The 16,277-nt window shown below is 45.2% G+C and overlaps 1 protein-coding gene across 3 annotated transcripts in view; it reads left to right on the top strand.

The window, feature by feature from the left end:
- The window catches only part of LOC129382723 (uncharacterized), a 276,055-nt gene that overhangs the window by 141,368 nt on the left and 118,410 nt on the right, over nt 1-16,277 (top strand). For all 3 annotated transcript variants that reach the window (XM_055066873.2, XM_055066858.2, XM_055066875.2), the window contains exon 9: nt 15,936-16,137. In XM_055066873.2, the coding sequence (XP_054922848.2) occupies nt 15,936-16,137 (202 nt within the window). The remainder of the gene's footprint in view (nt 1-15,935; nt 16,138-16,277) is intronic.

The raw sequence follows: 16,277 nt of genomic DNA, 5'->3' as shown, positions 1-16,277 counted from the left end.
ATGGGATTTTTTCTAATGCTTTTTTCATTGTTTTTTCTGCCACTGTTGCAATTGTCTGGGAAATTGACGAGTCCATGCCAAGTGACTGACGGGGTGGGGTGTTGCACCAGCCGAACCTCGGGGTCTGCTCTGAACTTCTGCAGGGGCTTCTTGACGAGAGCACCGCCTCCTCCTAATTATTTCGCTTGCTTGGATCTCTGTCGACCTTGCAGGGCAGTTGGAGCAGTGGGTAGCATGATTAGCATTGCACAAACAGCATGACTGAGACTGACACCTGCAATCCTTGGCAAGACGGCCTTCCTCGCATAAACGGCAACGAGTACTTGATCGTCAGCAATTAGTCCTGTGTCCATACCGCCAGCATTTTGTAGTAATCTACTTTATTTATTTATTTATTTATTTATTTATTTATTTATTTATTTATTTATTTATTTTTATTTATTTATTTAACAATGTCCTTACAGGCCTCGTATGAGGCATTGGGTAAGGGGGGCGTTACAATAAGATTAACAGAGTATATAGAACATATAAAAAACATAATAGACATACATTATTATTAGACAGTGAAAAAATATATGCCTATCTTATACAAGTATTAAAAGCATTGTACAACATAAGAAGGTCTGGAGTGTACATATTAGAAAAAAACAAACGGTACAGTTTTTTTAATAAACAATGAAAAATAATGTTGCCACTCCAGTACAAATACTAAACAATACTAAAGAATACAAGAATAATAGGCGAAATGAGCTCATAAACAAGAGAGCACATAACTGGAAAAAGAAGGAAAAAAGCATCGTGCACTTTATTGAAGTTACGCGGTGGAATATGAAATGATGAGCTGGCGGAATTTATCGGGATTAGGTTCGGAGACGATGAAATCAGGAAGAGCGTTCCACAATCGAATGGCACGAGGAAGCGCGGACCAGTTGAATGCATGTGTGTTCCCGTAGATGCGTGTGAAGCTGAGGTGATTATGTAATCTGCGAGATGTTAAAGGTGCGACTTCAAGCCGTAAAGAAGATTTTCTATCCGCATGAACGTACTTGTGAAATAATGATATGAGTGCAAAATCACGTCGAGTACTTAGTGGCTGAAGTGAAATATCAAGTTTTATTTGTGAGATGCTTGAATTGTAAGTGTAGTTACGCGAGATAAACCTGGCGGCCCTATTTTGAATTGATTCTAATAAGCTGATTAGGTTGTTATGATGGGGTGACCAGATTGGGGAGGCAAATTCGAGCTGGGGGCGAACAAACGTCTGATAAGCTAGCTTACGGATGTTAGAGGGCGAATTACGTAGATTTCGGCGTAAGTACCCCAGTGATTTTGAAGCATTAGCACATATAGTAGTAATGTGATGGGCCCAGGAAAGGCTTGGTGCGAGATTAATGCCTAAGTATTTGTAGGAAGTAGCTACAGAAATTGGTTTATTATTTACGTTATATTGGAAGGAAGAGATTGAGTGTTTACGGATGAACGACATTACTTTGCATTTAGACGAATTAAGATTCATTAACCAAGTGTTACACCAATCGAATATGAGATGAAGGCCGTTTTGAAGAATGAGGTGGTCATCGGGGCTGGTTATAGGGCGGTAAATAATGCAGTCATCTGCGAATATTCGCACTCGGGATGTTAAGTAATTAGGAAGATCGTTAATGTATATTAAGAATAGTAGCGGCCCAAGAACGCTACCTTGTGGCACGCCAGAAGTGACATAGGAAAGGGGCGAAGAAAGGTTGTTAACGATAGTAAATTGTCGGCGATTAGAAAGAAAGTTCCGGAGCCAAGTTAGTGTCAGTGAATCCAATCTTAGTGCATTTAACTTTGAAATTAGGCGGCAATGGGCTACGCGATCAAACACCTTGGAAAAGTCAAGGAATATGCTATCAATCGTACATTATGGTCCATGTCTAAATGCAGGTCAGTCGTGAATTCTAAAAGCTGTGTCTCACATGACAAACCCTTCCTGAACCCGTGCTGATTAGTGAAAAGAAGTTGTTTGATTCCAGATGGTTGTATACATGAGAAGCTATTATATGTTCGAGCATTTTACAACAAATGCACGTGAGCGAAATTGGCCGGTAGTTATCTTGTGAGTCTAGTAGACTATCTTGTAGACCATTGTAGAATAATGGCCATGCCTTTATCTTTGACACTAACCGTCCGTACAATTGTTGCTGTTATTTTTTTCTCTAGGGACCCTGTTATTATCTAGAAGCCTTGCACAATGGTATACGGAAACTACACCTGCCGCACAAAAATTTCTCTAGGATTTCTGATGCACTTAAGCTTAAGTCAACTCCGCGGACTAGGCCTTTGGGGCAAGCTAGGTGAGGAGGGATGAAGGAGCTCATCATCTACGGGACAAAGTTAGAGCATCTCAGCAGATCCTGTACACAGGCCTGTTCCGGTGAACAACAGAGTTCCGCCGCGTCCAAACTGACAGACCTCGGTTATGTGCTGGAAGTGCAACGAGTTTGCGCGAAGCTCTGATTGAATGGCCTTCGGTTCTTCATACGAATAGCTCCTCCATTCGTAGGTACCAAAGCCACAGGAACGCTACTGGTTCCACTGCGAAGAAACAATCCCACTGGTACGTCCCGCGGTGGAACGGAAGCAGACCAGAGGGTAACCCTCTGGCCCGGAAATGAAACAGATGTCACCTTGTCAATAACCACCAGTTTTAATAAAAGGAATAAGAAAGCTATATTAACGTTAAGAAAATAAAGGTAACCGCCGGGTACTTGTAAACAAGCCGGGATGAGGACCGTATCAGGCAGGGTGCGCGCCTGTCGCAGACAACGAACGTGTAGCTCTGTGTAGCCCACCGAACGTCGTCCTCTTCCGCCACCCTCCTTTTTTTGTCATTCGCGCTCCTTATTCACTTTGTTACGAGTGCTCATGAGATTTCCACGATGGCAGACGAAGCCCACCGGGCAAGTCAATCAGTTGTTCCTGGATTGTAAGACTTCAGGCGGGCAACGTGCGGGACTTCGGTTTGGCCGAGTGCCGTCTACTGTTTGTGAGGCGTGCAATGCGATAGTTGACCTCGCTGAGGCGTTCGAGTATAACGTAAGGTCCAACATAGTGAGCTAAGAACTTGTGGCAGAAGCCGCGCTTCCGTAATGACGTCCAGAGCCACACAAAGTCGCCAGGATTGAAATATGCATGTAGGCTACGGCAGTCATAGCATATCTTTGACCGGTTCTGCGAAGCCAGGCTGCGTAGCCGAGCAAGGCGTCGATGTTCTTCAGCTCGATAGAGGGTCTTGGTAATAGAGTCATCCTCATGAGTGAAGTAAGGAAACATTGTGTCGACCGGGTAGCGAGGTGGGCAAGGATAAAAAACAAAGGGCGCTGAGTAACCGGTAGTCTCGTGTCTTGCGGTATTGAATCATATGTGACAAAAAGCAAGACGCTGTCCCATTTCTTATGTGCGGCATCGACATACGTTGATAGCATGTTGGTAAGCGTCCTGTTTATAAGTTCAACCAGAACATTTGCTTGTGGATGGTATGGCGTCGAATGCCTGAAGCTAGATGAACACAGACGAAGGGTCTCTTCAACAACGCCTGTGGTAAATTGTCTCCCACGATCGCTGACTATAATTCGAGGAGGCCCATATCGAAGAAGGATGGAATATAATAAGAAACGAGAGACTTCTGCTGCTGTTGCCGATGGCAGCGCTGCCGTCTCACAATAACAGGTCAGGTGGTCTAAACACACAATAATCCAACGATTGCCGTTGGAGGATCCCGGAAAGGAGCTCGGGAGATCTATACCAACCTGTTCGAAAGGGGCGCTGAAAGGCGGAACTCGCTGAAGTTCACCATGCGGTGTGCTTGGAAGTCGCTTGTAACGCGGGCATTCGGTGCAGCGGGCGACGTACCATTCGGTATCGTGACGCATCTTAGGCCAGTTAAAGTGCTCGTGAGCACGGTAGAACGTTCTTGTAGAGCCAACATGGCCAGATGTTGAATCGTCCTGCATGAGGCCTTGTACTCGAATACGGAGGCTCTTGGGGGCACCTGCAAGCTTGCGCGTGCCAGTGGTCGAGTAGGCGAAAGCGGCTATCTTCTGGAAGCTCGTGTGGGGTCGCGAACAGGGGTTGCAAGCTGTCGTCCTTCGGCTGTTCGGATAAGATGGTACCCGCATCAGGAAATTCCGGAGATACAAAGGCGAGGTATAGATCGAAGTTGTCAGCGTCGCGTACAGTCGTTCGACGAGGCATACGAGAGAGGCAGTCAGCACCAGCCAATCGTCGACCGCTCTTGTACAAAACAACAAAAATCATACTCTTGTAGATGTAGAGGTCAATGCGCAAGCCGAACAGCAAGGTCCGGAAGAATCATGAGCCAGCGCAGTGAATGATAATCCGTGACCACCAAGAAGGAGCGCCCGTAGAGGTAAGCTGAAAAATGTTGCACCGCGAAGATGAGCGTCAAGCACTCTTGCTCGTTCACTGTATTATAGCCCTCAGAGAGACTCAAGGAGCGGCTAGCGTACACGATCACGTGCTCACTTCCGCCGATGCGCTGAACAATTAAGCACATCGCCGATGCTAACACCACTCGCGTCGGTGTGAACTTCTGTTGGTGCTCAGTGATCATAGGGGCAAAAAATAGGCTGCGACATTAAGAGGAAGCTTAATTGACTCGCACTCAGTGGTCCACCCAAAAGAAACGCCTTTCTGGAGAAGGCGCTTAAGAGGGCGGGCCCCGTCAGCAAATCTACGAATGAATCGGCGAAAGTAGGAGCATAAGCCAAGAAAGCTTCGTAGCTGCTTGACACCTTGAGGTTCCTTAAATGCCTCTACAGCCGCAGTATTTTGTAGATCTGGTCGTATTCCGTCTTTATCGACCTGATGTCCCAGCACAAAAGCTTATCGTTAACCAAAATGTCACTTCTTCTAATTCCGGACAAAGACGGCTTTCTCTAAGCACTTTACACCGGCTCCAGGTGCTTGTTATGCACACTAAATGTTCGTCCGAAGATCACAACATCGTGCAGGTAGCACATGCAAGCTTCCCATTTCAAGCCGCCCATTATAGTGTCCATCAACCTTTCGAACGATGCGGGCGCGTTGCACAGCCCGAATGGCATGACGTTAAATTCAAGTAATCCATCGGGCGTTAGAAATGCTGTCTTTTCCTTATCGTCAGTGTGTATAGTAATTTGAGTGGAACCTGACCGCAGGTCAACAGAATAGAAGGGGCCGCAAAAAGGCAATCGATCGCTTCGTCAATGCGGGGAAACGGGTATCCTCTTCTTTAGTAATGGCGTCGGTAATCAGCGCACAATAGCCATGTACCGTCTTTCATTTTCACCAATATAACTGGTGCTCCCCAAGGGCTAGGCGATTCTTGGATCAATTCTTTGCTTAGAATTTAATCGACTTGATTGCTCATTATCTTGCGCTCTGCGGGCGACACACGACAGGAGTTTTGTCGAATATGTTGGGCAGACTTTTTGTTGATCTGATGACGAGTTCTAGACGCACGGATCGATGCCGGGTTGTCGTTAGAGAAGCGAAGTCGAATACTGAGAAGTGTTTCCGAATAAGGGCCACCAACGCCTCACGCTTTTGATCACCGAGTGATTTAGCAACCATGCAAATGATTTTTGAGTCCACAGAGGGCATGTTACCGGCTTCTCGTGTGTCCGGAAGTACTGGTAGCATTTTCATGGGTATTGGCGAGTCTTCTTCAAATGTGGCAAGCTTTAAGCCTTGAAGCACCACCGTCGCTTCAGTAGAAATATTTATCGCCCACAGCCCTGTACGTTTATTCAGCACCGATACCATGCAATATGGAACCAACAAATTTTTCTTTAAGCAGTTCACATGTACAGGATTCACTGCAGCATGAAATGGCTTACAAGTTGAACAAACAACAGAAACACGCATCGAAGATTAAGCGGACACAACTCTATCCTCAGAAACACAAAGCGCACTTTCATGGCTGTGCGAGTCTTCCAAGATCACGGATGTAACTCTCCCGCCCACACTGAATTCGCCCGTTCGGCAGTCGACATTGGCGCAGGGAACACGGTCACGCAAATGCCCTTTTTCGTGCAGGCTGCCCTTCTTTGGGCCACTGCGGCCTCAGCCCTTGCTGACGCTGCCGGTGTCTTCATTGAGGACGGCACCTACGAGCTGCCACAAGAACTTCAAGTTGGCGAAAATCTTCACTGTGCAGTTTTCCTGCTACCGCCAACGACAGCCGTCAACCCCTCTCTCGCCTGGCCACAAGGAACAATCAGCGCGGGAGGAAACCCGTGTCTACAAATACCGTCCTCGCTGGACGCCAGTTTAGGGCACGTCACCTCAAGGAACACGGTCACGCAAATGCCCTTTTTCGTGCAGGTTAGCTACCTGCCAGACGCATCTTGCTGTTGTTCTAGAGATCGCTTCTTGTTTCCGGTGTCGTGCCCGCCCGACATGCTTGACCGTTGGCGTATTGCACTTGGCGAACTATTGTGTTTAATTGCTATTAATGCTCATGTTGTGTGCTTATTACTTATGTTATCTGGAGACATTGAGGTAAACCCTGGTCCTGATCACGGTGACGCTAACCCTGCTCCCACCCTCGAAACAATCTATAACGCTATTTCGCGCCTCGGAATGACCGAGAATTTCGTCCTGAGTGAACTCGCGTTATTACGTGCTGCGCAGTCAAATACAGATAGCTTAGTTGGACGCCTTGCCGCCCGCGTCTACAAGTTAGAGCAAACCGTTGAAGCAAATAAAGCTTGCCATTCTATCCAGTGCACTGAGGCTGGTTCTGTAATTTCCAAGCGTTCGCCGGAAGTGCGAGCGTTAACTGAAAAATGCGCAACTCGGAGAATGGACTTCAGCGTTGCAACGTGGGGCGCTATAACGTAAAACTATTCCAAACTTTTCTATTCCAATTCTGCTATCAGCCCTCCACGATTGGTCAAAATCTTTTTTCGACCACCCCCACTTCACCTGTCTGTCACGCGACGTCACGAAAACCGCGATACCTCCCCATCTGATATAATGTGTGCGCACTGATTATGCATGAGTTGACAGAAAAAAGAAAAACAGTTATTTCTTATTCGACCCCTTTTCGCCATTAGCCCTCGGCTATTGGTAAAAAGTTTTCGGGCTGCAACCATTTCACCTGCCTGTCACGCGACGTCACAAAACCGCAAAAAGTCACCGCGTCAAAGTGACGTGTACGCGATAAAGATGCATTAATATGCCGAACAAAACTGAATTTTCTTCGGAACAGCCGCAGGCTGCCCCGTTCCGAAAGTAATAAAAGATGGCTGCCGCCGATCGCTCAGACGCTGGCTACTCGCACCTGCCGAAGAGCATGGGTGTATTTGCGTATAATAAAACTTCTTGCGTGGCCGTGTAACGTTTTCGAGCAATTTCGGCACGTTTACCCCCTCATTCTGCCAACTCTTCTTTGCTGAGGGTCCGTTTTAGCGTCATTCTTGAGCTTCCGTTGCGAGCCGCCGCGATTTTCGGCCAGCCACCGCAAGCTAAGTAAGGGATAGCCGACCAATCGTACACGCCTGCACCACCCTCTTCATTCGGTTATCGACTTTGAGTGCAGTGGCTAGGCCCCATCGAATTCCTCTCCACTTGTACGTTCTCCTCGCCTCTTGTCAGCCAATTAGATATGACAAGCCGCTCAGTGTAGGCAATGTTATTCGTTTTTCAAGCAAACAAAAGTGACCTCCTATGAACGAGGAGAGCGTTTGATTGGTCTGTTCAGACAGCCCTGCGGATGACCGCCCGGTGCTTGCGTCGGTGGTTACGCAAATTTGACGTCAGGAGATTGGAATAGAAACATATTGGAATAGTTTTACGTTATAGGGCCCGTGGTCTATTTTGGTCTCCGTGACGTGGTTGGCGAGTCTTGGGAGCAGTCCGAGGACCAGATTGTTTCATTCTGCAGTGGAAAACTGGACGTATCAGTCGATACAAATAACATTGAACGGGCCTATAGAATAGGTCAATTCCAAGAAAAGAAGAACCGCCCTATTATCGTGAAGTTTGGGCGGTTTAAGGACAAAACCAAAATTCTCTCCTGTGGCGGGATGTTAAAAGCCACATCGTTTGCGATACGCGAAGACTGTTCCGCACGTGTGCGCCTGGCTAGGAAAAAACTTTACCTTTTAGCGCAGGAGAGAAGCCTTCCTTTTAAGATTAGGTTCGATTAACTTCTCATAAGCAATAAGCGTTTTGTTTACAATGCTCAGACTGATTGTGCTATCGAAATCGAATCCGAGCCACCAACACGTGCTTGCACTCACCCGTTTTCATCCTTCGCCCTTGACTCTCCCACTCCTGTCTTTAACGCAACTTATGATCTTGTGCAGGGTGTGCTTTCGAACGTCCGTAGTTTCTTACCAAAAAAGGATATCGTGGAAGCTCTTCTTCAGGATAGTGAAACCGACTTTGCCGTCTTTACCGAATCATGGCTAACTCCGGACATCGAAAGCGACGGACTATTGCAGGATGCCACCTCATTCATTACTTATAGATGCGATAGGACTTCCCCCAGGGGCGGTGGTGTATTGGTCTTCGTTCGATCCAATATAGCGTCATGTTCCGTTGCGATTAACTGTAGCCTAGAGATTGTCTGCGTTAAACTGTCCCTCAAAACATATACAAACATACTTATAGCATGTTATCGCCCTCCGGACTTTGACCGCACTTTCACTAATGACTTACACTCGGTTCTAGTTCATTTGACTTGCCGGTTCCTCAAGGCCCATTACATCCTTCTTTGGTGATTTCTACTTCCCTGACATTGACTGGAAGAACTCAACCGCATCCTCACGATTATCCAAAGACTTCCTTCAGTTAACCCTATTGTTCAACCTTACTCAGACTGTCCACTCGCCCACTCGGGGCTCTAACATACTCGATCTTGTTTTGGTCTCAAACCCTGACTTAGTTTCATCAGTGTCCCTTGTCATGGAACAAAGTGATCACAAAGCCGTAATATACCACCTATCTTTTCCCACTAAAAAAAAACAGCCAATAAAAATATATATCAGGAGCTACAACAAGGCCAACTTTTTTGCGATTAACTACGAACTAGAATCTTTCTATGAATGTTTCCGTCATTCTGCTTCTTCACGATCAGTTAACAATAACTGGTTGCTGTTCAAACAGCAAATTCAAAATTTAATTGACAAACACGTCCCTCGGATTCGCATTTGAGGCGATGCAGGCCAGCCCTAGTATTCTAACTCGCTAAAAAGACTATCGCGCTAGAAAAAAAGATTGTATCGTGTCGCTCAGAAATCGTACGCAGCATCTAAATGGAAGAAATACTCGGATTGCCTGCGCGAATAGGCCCGTCTTTTGAGGGACTCGAAACGCAAATTCCATCACGAGGATCTAAAAAATATCATTAGTATTAACCCTAAAAAATTTTGTACCATCGTAAAACCAAAGAATCAATTCCATAACATTGCGCTTGTTTATCCAGACAGCTCTGACGGTCCACTTGATCAGCGGGCTAATGTCATGAACTCCTATTTCTCGTCTGTTTTCACCTCCGAACCTGTTCATGATGTACCGGCGCTGCCTAGACCAAATTTTGGTGCAATGCCGCCAGTCGTCATCCCAGTTGAAGGTATTTTGTGCCTCATTAACAAATTTGCGGAGCCTCATTAACAAATTAATTTTTGCGGAGTCCCTTTTAGAAGGTGAAATTCCGCACGACTAGAAGACTGCGAAGGTAACCCCGGTTTTCAAAAAGGCCAACCGCTTTGACCCGTCGGATTGTCGGCCTATATCAATGACATGTGTTGCATGCAAACTAATGGAACACATCATATATTCCCACGTCGCCAGTCATCTCGATAATAATTATTTCTTTTCCGCAAGCAGCACGGCTTTCGCCCCGGGTTATCATGTGAAACACAATTATTCGAAATCACTACACAACTTACCTTGAACTTGGATTCGTGTTTTCAGACCGACGTCATTTACATCGATTTTTCAAAGGCATTTGATCATGTTGCTTATCGTCGTCTCATGGCCAAACTCAGTTGTCCTAATCTTGACCCGCTTACCTTGTCATGGATCAAAAGCTTTCTAACAGCATCATCTCAGTTCACCGTCATTGGCGGTAAGCTTTCAACAGCAGCACAAGTAGTATCCGGCGTCCCTCAGGGGTCAGTTCTTGGCCCGCTTCTCTTTCTTATCTTCATAAATGACTTGCCATCTGTAATAACGTCATCTATTCGCCTCTTTGCTGATAATTGCGTTGTATATCGTCGAATCTCAAACAGTAGGGATCAATGATTACAACAAAGCGACCTAAACCTAATTCAAACTTGGTGCTCGCGCTGGTTGATGGAACCTAATGCCTCAAAGTGCAAATGCGTGGTTGTTTCACGCAAAAAAATTATTCTGATTTTTCAGTATGCCTTTAATTCGACAGCTTTATCACATGCTAGCTCTTACCGATATCTAGGCGTCCTCATTAACAGTAAACTGATATGGTCAGAGCATATCTCGAACGTTGTAACTGATACCTCAAGGTCACTAGGTTACTTAAAAAGAACACTACGTCTGTCCCCCCCCCCCTCCCACCATTTAATTTTTAATGAAGGAAACAGATGTGTCCGTGTCAATAAATCCATGGTGGAGGCACCGTCATTAGGCACACAATGCCTATTCTTCGGCATAAAAATAGTTGGAGGTATATTAGTCGAACATATATATGAACAGAACAATCAAACCCCGGCCCTCAGTCCCCAGCAGCTGAGAAGCAAGTGACCACGGTGGCAGTCAGACCTGCGACGCAGGAGAGGGTGCTAAGAATCCCTGGCTCCGGACAGGCCGCCTTTGGAATATGAACCTGGCAACGTTTAACGCTAGAACGTTATCTAGTGAGGCGAGTCTAGCAGTGCTATTGGAGGAATTAGAGGGCAGTAAATGGGATATAATAGGACTCAGTGAAATTAGGAGGCCAAAAGAAGCATATACAGTGCTAAAAAGCGGGCACGTAATGTGCTACCGGGGCTTAGCGCAGAGACGAGAACTAGGAGTCGGATTCCTGACTAATAAGAATATAGCTGGTAACATACAGGAATTCTATAGCATTACCGAGAGGGTGGCAGGTCTTGTTGTGAAACTTAATAAGAGGTACAAAATAAAGGTTGTACAGGTCTACGCCCCTACATCTAGTCATGATGACCAGGAAGTCGAAAGCTTCTATGAAGACGTGGAATCGACGATGGGTAGAGTGAAAACAAAAGACAATATACTAATGGGCGACTTTAATGCCAAGGTAGGCAAGAAGCAGGCTGGACACAAGGCAGTGGGGGAATGTGGCATAGGCACTAGGAATAGCAGGGAAGAGTTATTAGTAGAGTTTGTGGAACAGAATAATATGCCGATAATGAATACCTTCTTCTGCAAGTGGGATAGGCGAAAGTGGACGTGGAGGAGTCCGAACGGTGAGACTAGAAATGAAATAGACCTCATACTCTGCGCTAACCCTGGCATCATACAAGATGTGGACGTGCTCGACAATGTGCGCTGCAGTGACCACAGGATGGTAAGAACTCGAATTAGCCTAGACCTGAGGAGGGAACGGAAGAAACTGGTACGTAAGAAGCCGATCAATCAGTTAGCGGTAAGAGGGAAAATAGAGTAATTCCAAATCAAGCTACAGAACAGGTATTCGGCTTTAACTCAGGAAGAGGACCTTAGTGTTGAAGCAATGAACGACAATCTTGTGGGCATCATTTAGGAGTGTGCAATGGAAGTCGGTGGTAACTCCGTTAGGCAGGATACCAGTAAACTATCGCAGGAGACGAAAGATCTGATCAAGAAACGCCAATGTATGAAAGCCTCTAACCCTGCAGCTAGAATAGAACTGGCAGAACTTTCGAAGTTAATCAACAAGCGTAAGACAGCTGACATAAGGAAGTATAATATGGATAGAATTGAACATGCTCTCAGGAACGGAGGAAGCCTAAAAGCAGTGAAGAAGAAACTAGGAAGTGGCAAGAATCAGATGTATGGGTTAAGAGAGAAAACCGGCAATATCATTACTAGTATTGAAGAGATAGTTCAAGTGGCTGAGGAGTTCTATAGAGATTTATACAGTACCAGTGGCACCCACGACGATAATGGAAGAGAAAATAGTCTAGAGGGATTCGAAATACCACAGGTAACGCCGGAAGAAGTAAAGAAAGCCTTAGGAGATATGCAAAGCGGGAAGGCAGCTGCGGAGGATCAGGTAACAGCAGATTTGTTGAAGGACGGTGGACAGATTGTTCTAGAGAAGCTGGCCACACTGTATACGTAATGCCTCATGACCTCGAGCGTACCGGAATTTTGGAAGAACGCTAACATAATCCTAATCCATAAGAAAGGGGACGCCAAAGACTCGAAAAACTATAGACCGATCAGCTTACTGTCCTTTGCCTACAAAGTATTTACTAAGGTAATTGCAAATAGAATCAGGAACACCTTAGACTTCCGTCAACCAAAGGACCAGGCAGGATTCCGTAAAGGCTACTCAACAATAGATCATATTCACACTATCAATCTGGTGATAGAGAAATGTGCGGAATATAACCAACCCTTATATATCGCTTTCATTGATTACGAGAAAGCGTTTGATTTTGTCTTAACCTCAGCAGTCATGGAGGCATTACGGAACCAGGGTGTAGACGAGCCGTATGTAAAAATACTGAAAGATATCTATAGCGGCTCCACAGCCACCGTAGTCCTCCATAAAGAAAGCAACAAAATACTATTGAAGAAAGGCGTCAGGAAGGGAGATACCATCTCTCCTATGCTATTCACAGCGTGTTTACAGAAGGTATTCAGAGACCTAGATTGGGAAGAATTGGGGATAAAAGTTAATGGAGATTACCTTAGTGACTTGCGATTCACTGATAATGTTGTCTTGCTTAGTAATTAAGGGGACCAATTGCAATGCATGCTCACTGACCTGTAGAGGCAAAGCAGAAGAGTGGGTCTAAAAATTAATCTGCAGAAAACTAAAGTAATCTTTAACAGTCTCGGATGAGAACAGCAATTTACAATAGGTAGTGAGGCATAGGAAGTGGTAAGGGAATACATCTACTTAGTGCAGGTAGTGACGGCGGATCCGGATCATGAGACGGAAATAATCAGAAGAATAAGAATGGGCTGCGGTGCGTTTGGCAGGCGTTCTCAGATCGCGAACAGCAGGTGGCCATTATCCCTCAAGAGAAAAGTGTATAATAACTGTGTCTTACCAGTACTCATGTACGGGGCAGAAACCTGGAGGCTGACGAAAAGGGTTCTGCTTAAATTGAGGACGACGCAACGAGCTATGGACCAACTGCGACGATAATGAAATCCAGAGCGCTATGGGGATACAATTTGTAGCAGGTTTTCTAGGGCATGGCGAAGTTTTTAATTGTTGAAGGACATTAGCAGTGTGCAGTATGTCTTGAACGACATACATTTTGAAATGCAGTTGTTTGCTTGAAGTCCGGGATAACATCATGACTCAATGGCAACCAAAAGTGCGTAAGACACCTCGCATTGAGCGCACACGAGAAAACTACAATTGAAGCTGTGCAGGGTGATATGGGCTGGACACCCTCTTTAGTGAGGGAAGCTCACAGTAAAATTGATTATGAAGAACGAGTGCGGAATATTGAAGAAGGTAAATGGGCTTGGAGAGGGTTCAGATATTTGTACACGAAAAACATTGATTCACAGGGAAGGAAAAGAGCTAGGGAGCTTAGCAGCAAGTATTCGACCACTACGGTGAGCAACATGGCTAAAAAGAACGTCAAGTGGAAAACTAGAGAGGTTGAGATAATTCCCTGCCTTGCGAGAAATAAAGCCTGCTATGAGTAACTACTTAGGATGAGAAACGAAATCAGGAAAGAAATAACTTAGAAGGTCATTACTTTACGAAGCGATATCAGGATGCCTTAGAACACGCACTTATATAGCGAGATACAATAAGGAAAAAGAAGCATCTGCTTGCTGCGGTAAAGCTAGGGAAACAATGGAACATGTTTTATTGGAATGGGAAGATATCTGTCCAGCGGTCGATTTAGGCACCTCTGGCCTCCTTGAAGCCCTTGGGATCACGGAGAGCATGGGGAAATTAGGCATGTCCACAGTAGAGATTAGTAAGATGAGATCGAAAGATTGGTGGAAGAAAACTAGGGTATCCACAAGCAACGGAGGCGGGCAATAACCAAGTTCCCAATAGGGGTTCACAAAGTTTGTTGATGAAAATAGTTAATGTTCTTTTTCTCCTTGTATTTCTTTTTCTTTTCTTTAACATAAGTAGGACATTAGGCCATATAATGACAAGAGCTTCGTGGCGGAACCGACCGCTCCGTTCCAAAGGGCATCCACTCATACATTCATCCAGTCCATGAAGCGTCCCCTGCGGCCGAACATGGCGCCATTTGCGCGGGCGGGACTATGGGATGAAGATGACACCTGTGCGGGTGGCCGATTGGATGAAAATTACCTTGCCCTGAAAGACCGAACAGGTTATAGGCCAGGAAACCATCAGGAAGACAGAGGACGTTCATGTTGCCGCGGACCGCAGCTTAAAATTTCGTGCCGACCGTCGATGACTGTTTACTGTAATTTTGCTTTGCTCTATTCCTGTAGATATTATAAATGAATCACCGCTTCTCTAAGTCCCCATCAACGTCGGTCGACTCCCGCACACCACGGGAAGATACGATGCCCAATTTTTAAGAATTTAAAATTTTTAAATGTTTAAGAGGAAGAAGCATCGTATTGGGCAAGCACACAAATCACACATGCGAAGCACCGTCGTTCCGGCAGTTTTTCTACAAACAAAGAAATTGAGTGCCTGATCCGTAGCACATGTTTGCTGAAAATTGTTATTATTTCCCAAAAATTATAGAACATAATTATATATTCCTAGTTTCTTCTTTACAAAGGAGAGTGCTTCGCTAAAACCGGCTTGAAATTTGTAAATTGTAAAATATTGACAATAGACTGTGACTGCATAAGCCAGGCCTTGGCGAAATCATGTTATGAAAACTTTTGCCTTTGCAATGCATAGCAGACAATTGTAATTATATGCCGTGTGTAGCGTAGGTCAACCCTCTTCCCAGTGTTAGTTTTCGCTTGATTTAGTTGCGCTAACATGTCATGAAAACGCTATCGGTTATGGCGATTCGAGCCTGCAACTTGGAATACACGAATACGTAATGGTGCTTCTGTTTTATGCCACCGTTCAGCAAAAAAGAGAACGTGACATGCTATTTTGACAGGTAGTAAGAGAACCGTTAAACCCTGTTATAATGGACTGCGTTTTGTGCTAAATATGATTCGAAAAATCAAGTTTTTTTTTCTGTATATTTGGCGTGGGTAATTGGAATCTTTTGAGAACATTATTATACACCATCCGGACACCTGTGCCATCGACCCTGCAAAAAAAGTTACACGTGGGCAAAGCTACGCCAATAATATTTAATTTTAGCCTATTTGCTTATGAATACCGCGTCTTCCAGATTTGCAATGTTGACGTAAAAAATTGTACGAATGTGTTCGATTCCACTTGTATCAATGTCGGTGCATTACTGGTGCAGAACGTTGTATACAACCATTAGATCTTATTTTCGTAGAATACATACACCGTTCTTGCCCGATTCGTTCAGTTCAAAGCATGCTATGAATTGTGTTCTGTGTGAGTTGGTCTTCTGGAAAAGATAAGCGTTTCCACTGACGCAATATTATACCCTTTATGTCACTAAAGAACTACAGAGCACTTGTGCAAATTCTTCGCTATGCGTAAACCAAATTAAAGCACTAACCTTTAATTCAACCGCAGCTCGAATGCCCGCACACCCCAATACACGCATTGCAATCGCGCTCGTGCCATTTGGCTCCCTATTCGCTTAAAGCTCACACACTCTCTGCTGCAGGTTCTGCCCGCAGATTGGAACAAGGCCTAAATGCTACCAGGTTGGATACGCACCTCAAAAAAAAAACCACGCCTTTGGGCTTATTTCCATTGCCAATACAGGCGGCACAAGCTGGGTCGGCTATAAGGATCCGGATCACGATGGTTTTCCAGCCGGATACTACTACTCTTGTTTCTACTTCATTAACCAGAACACGCTACACGTGAGTTGGGCTTTGTCAATAATGGCTTTCCCATTGCATGAAAATAATAACTCGGACCTGAAATGCAGCAATGAATCCGTTGTCGCAAGATTTATTAGTTTATAGGCGACGAATTTTAGGTCGGTTTCATTCCCTTTTAC

This window comes from Dermacentor andersoni, chromosome 6 (assembly GCF_023375885.2).
Source record: "Dermacentor andersoni chromosome 6, qqDerAnde1_hic_scaffold, whole genome shotgun sequence".
Classification (NCBI taxonomy): domain Eukaryota; kingdom Metazoa; phylum Arthropoda; class Arachnida; order Ixodida; family Ixodidae; genus Dermacentor; species Dermacentor andersoni.
Note: the sequence above shows the minus strand (reverse complement) of the source record. Positions and strands in the feature narration are given on the sequence as shown.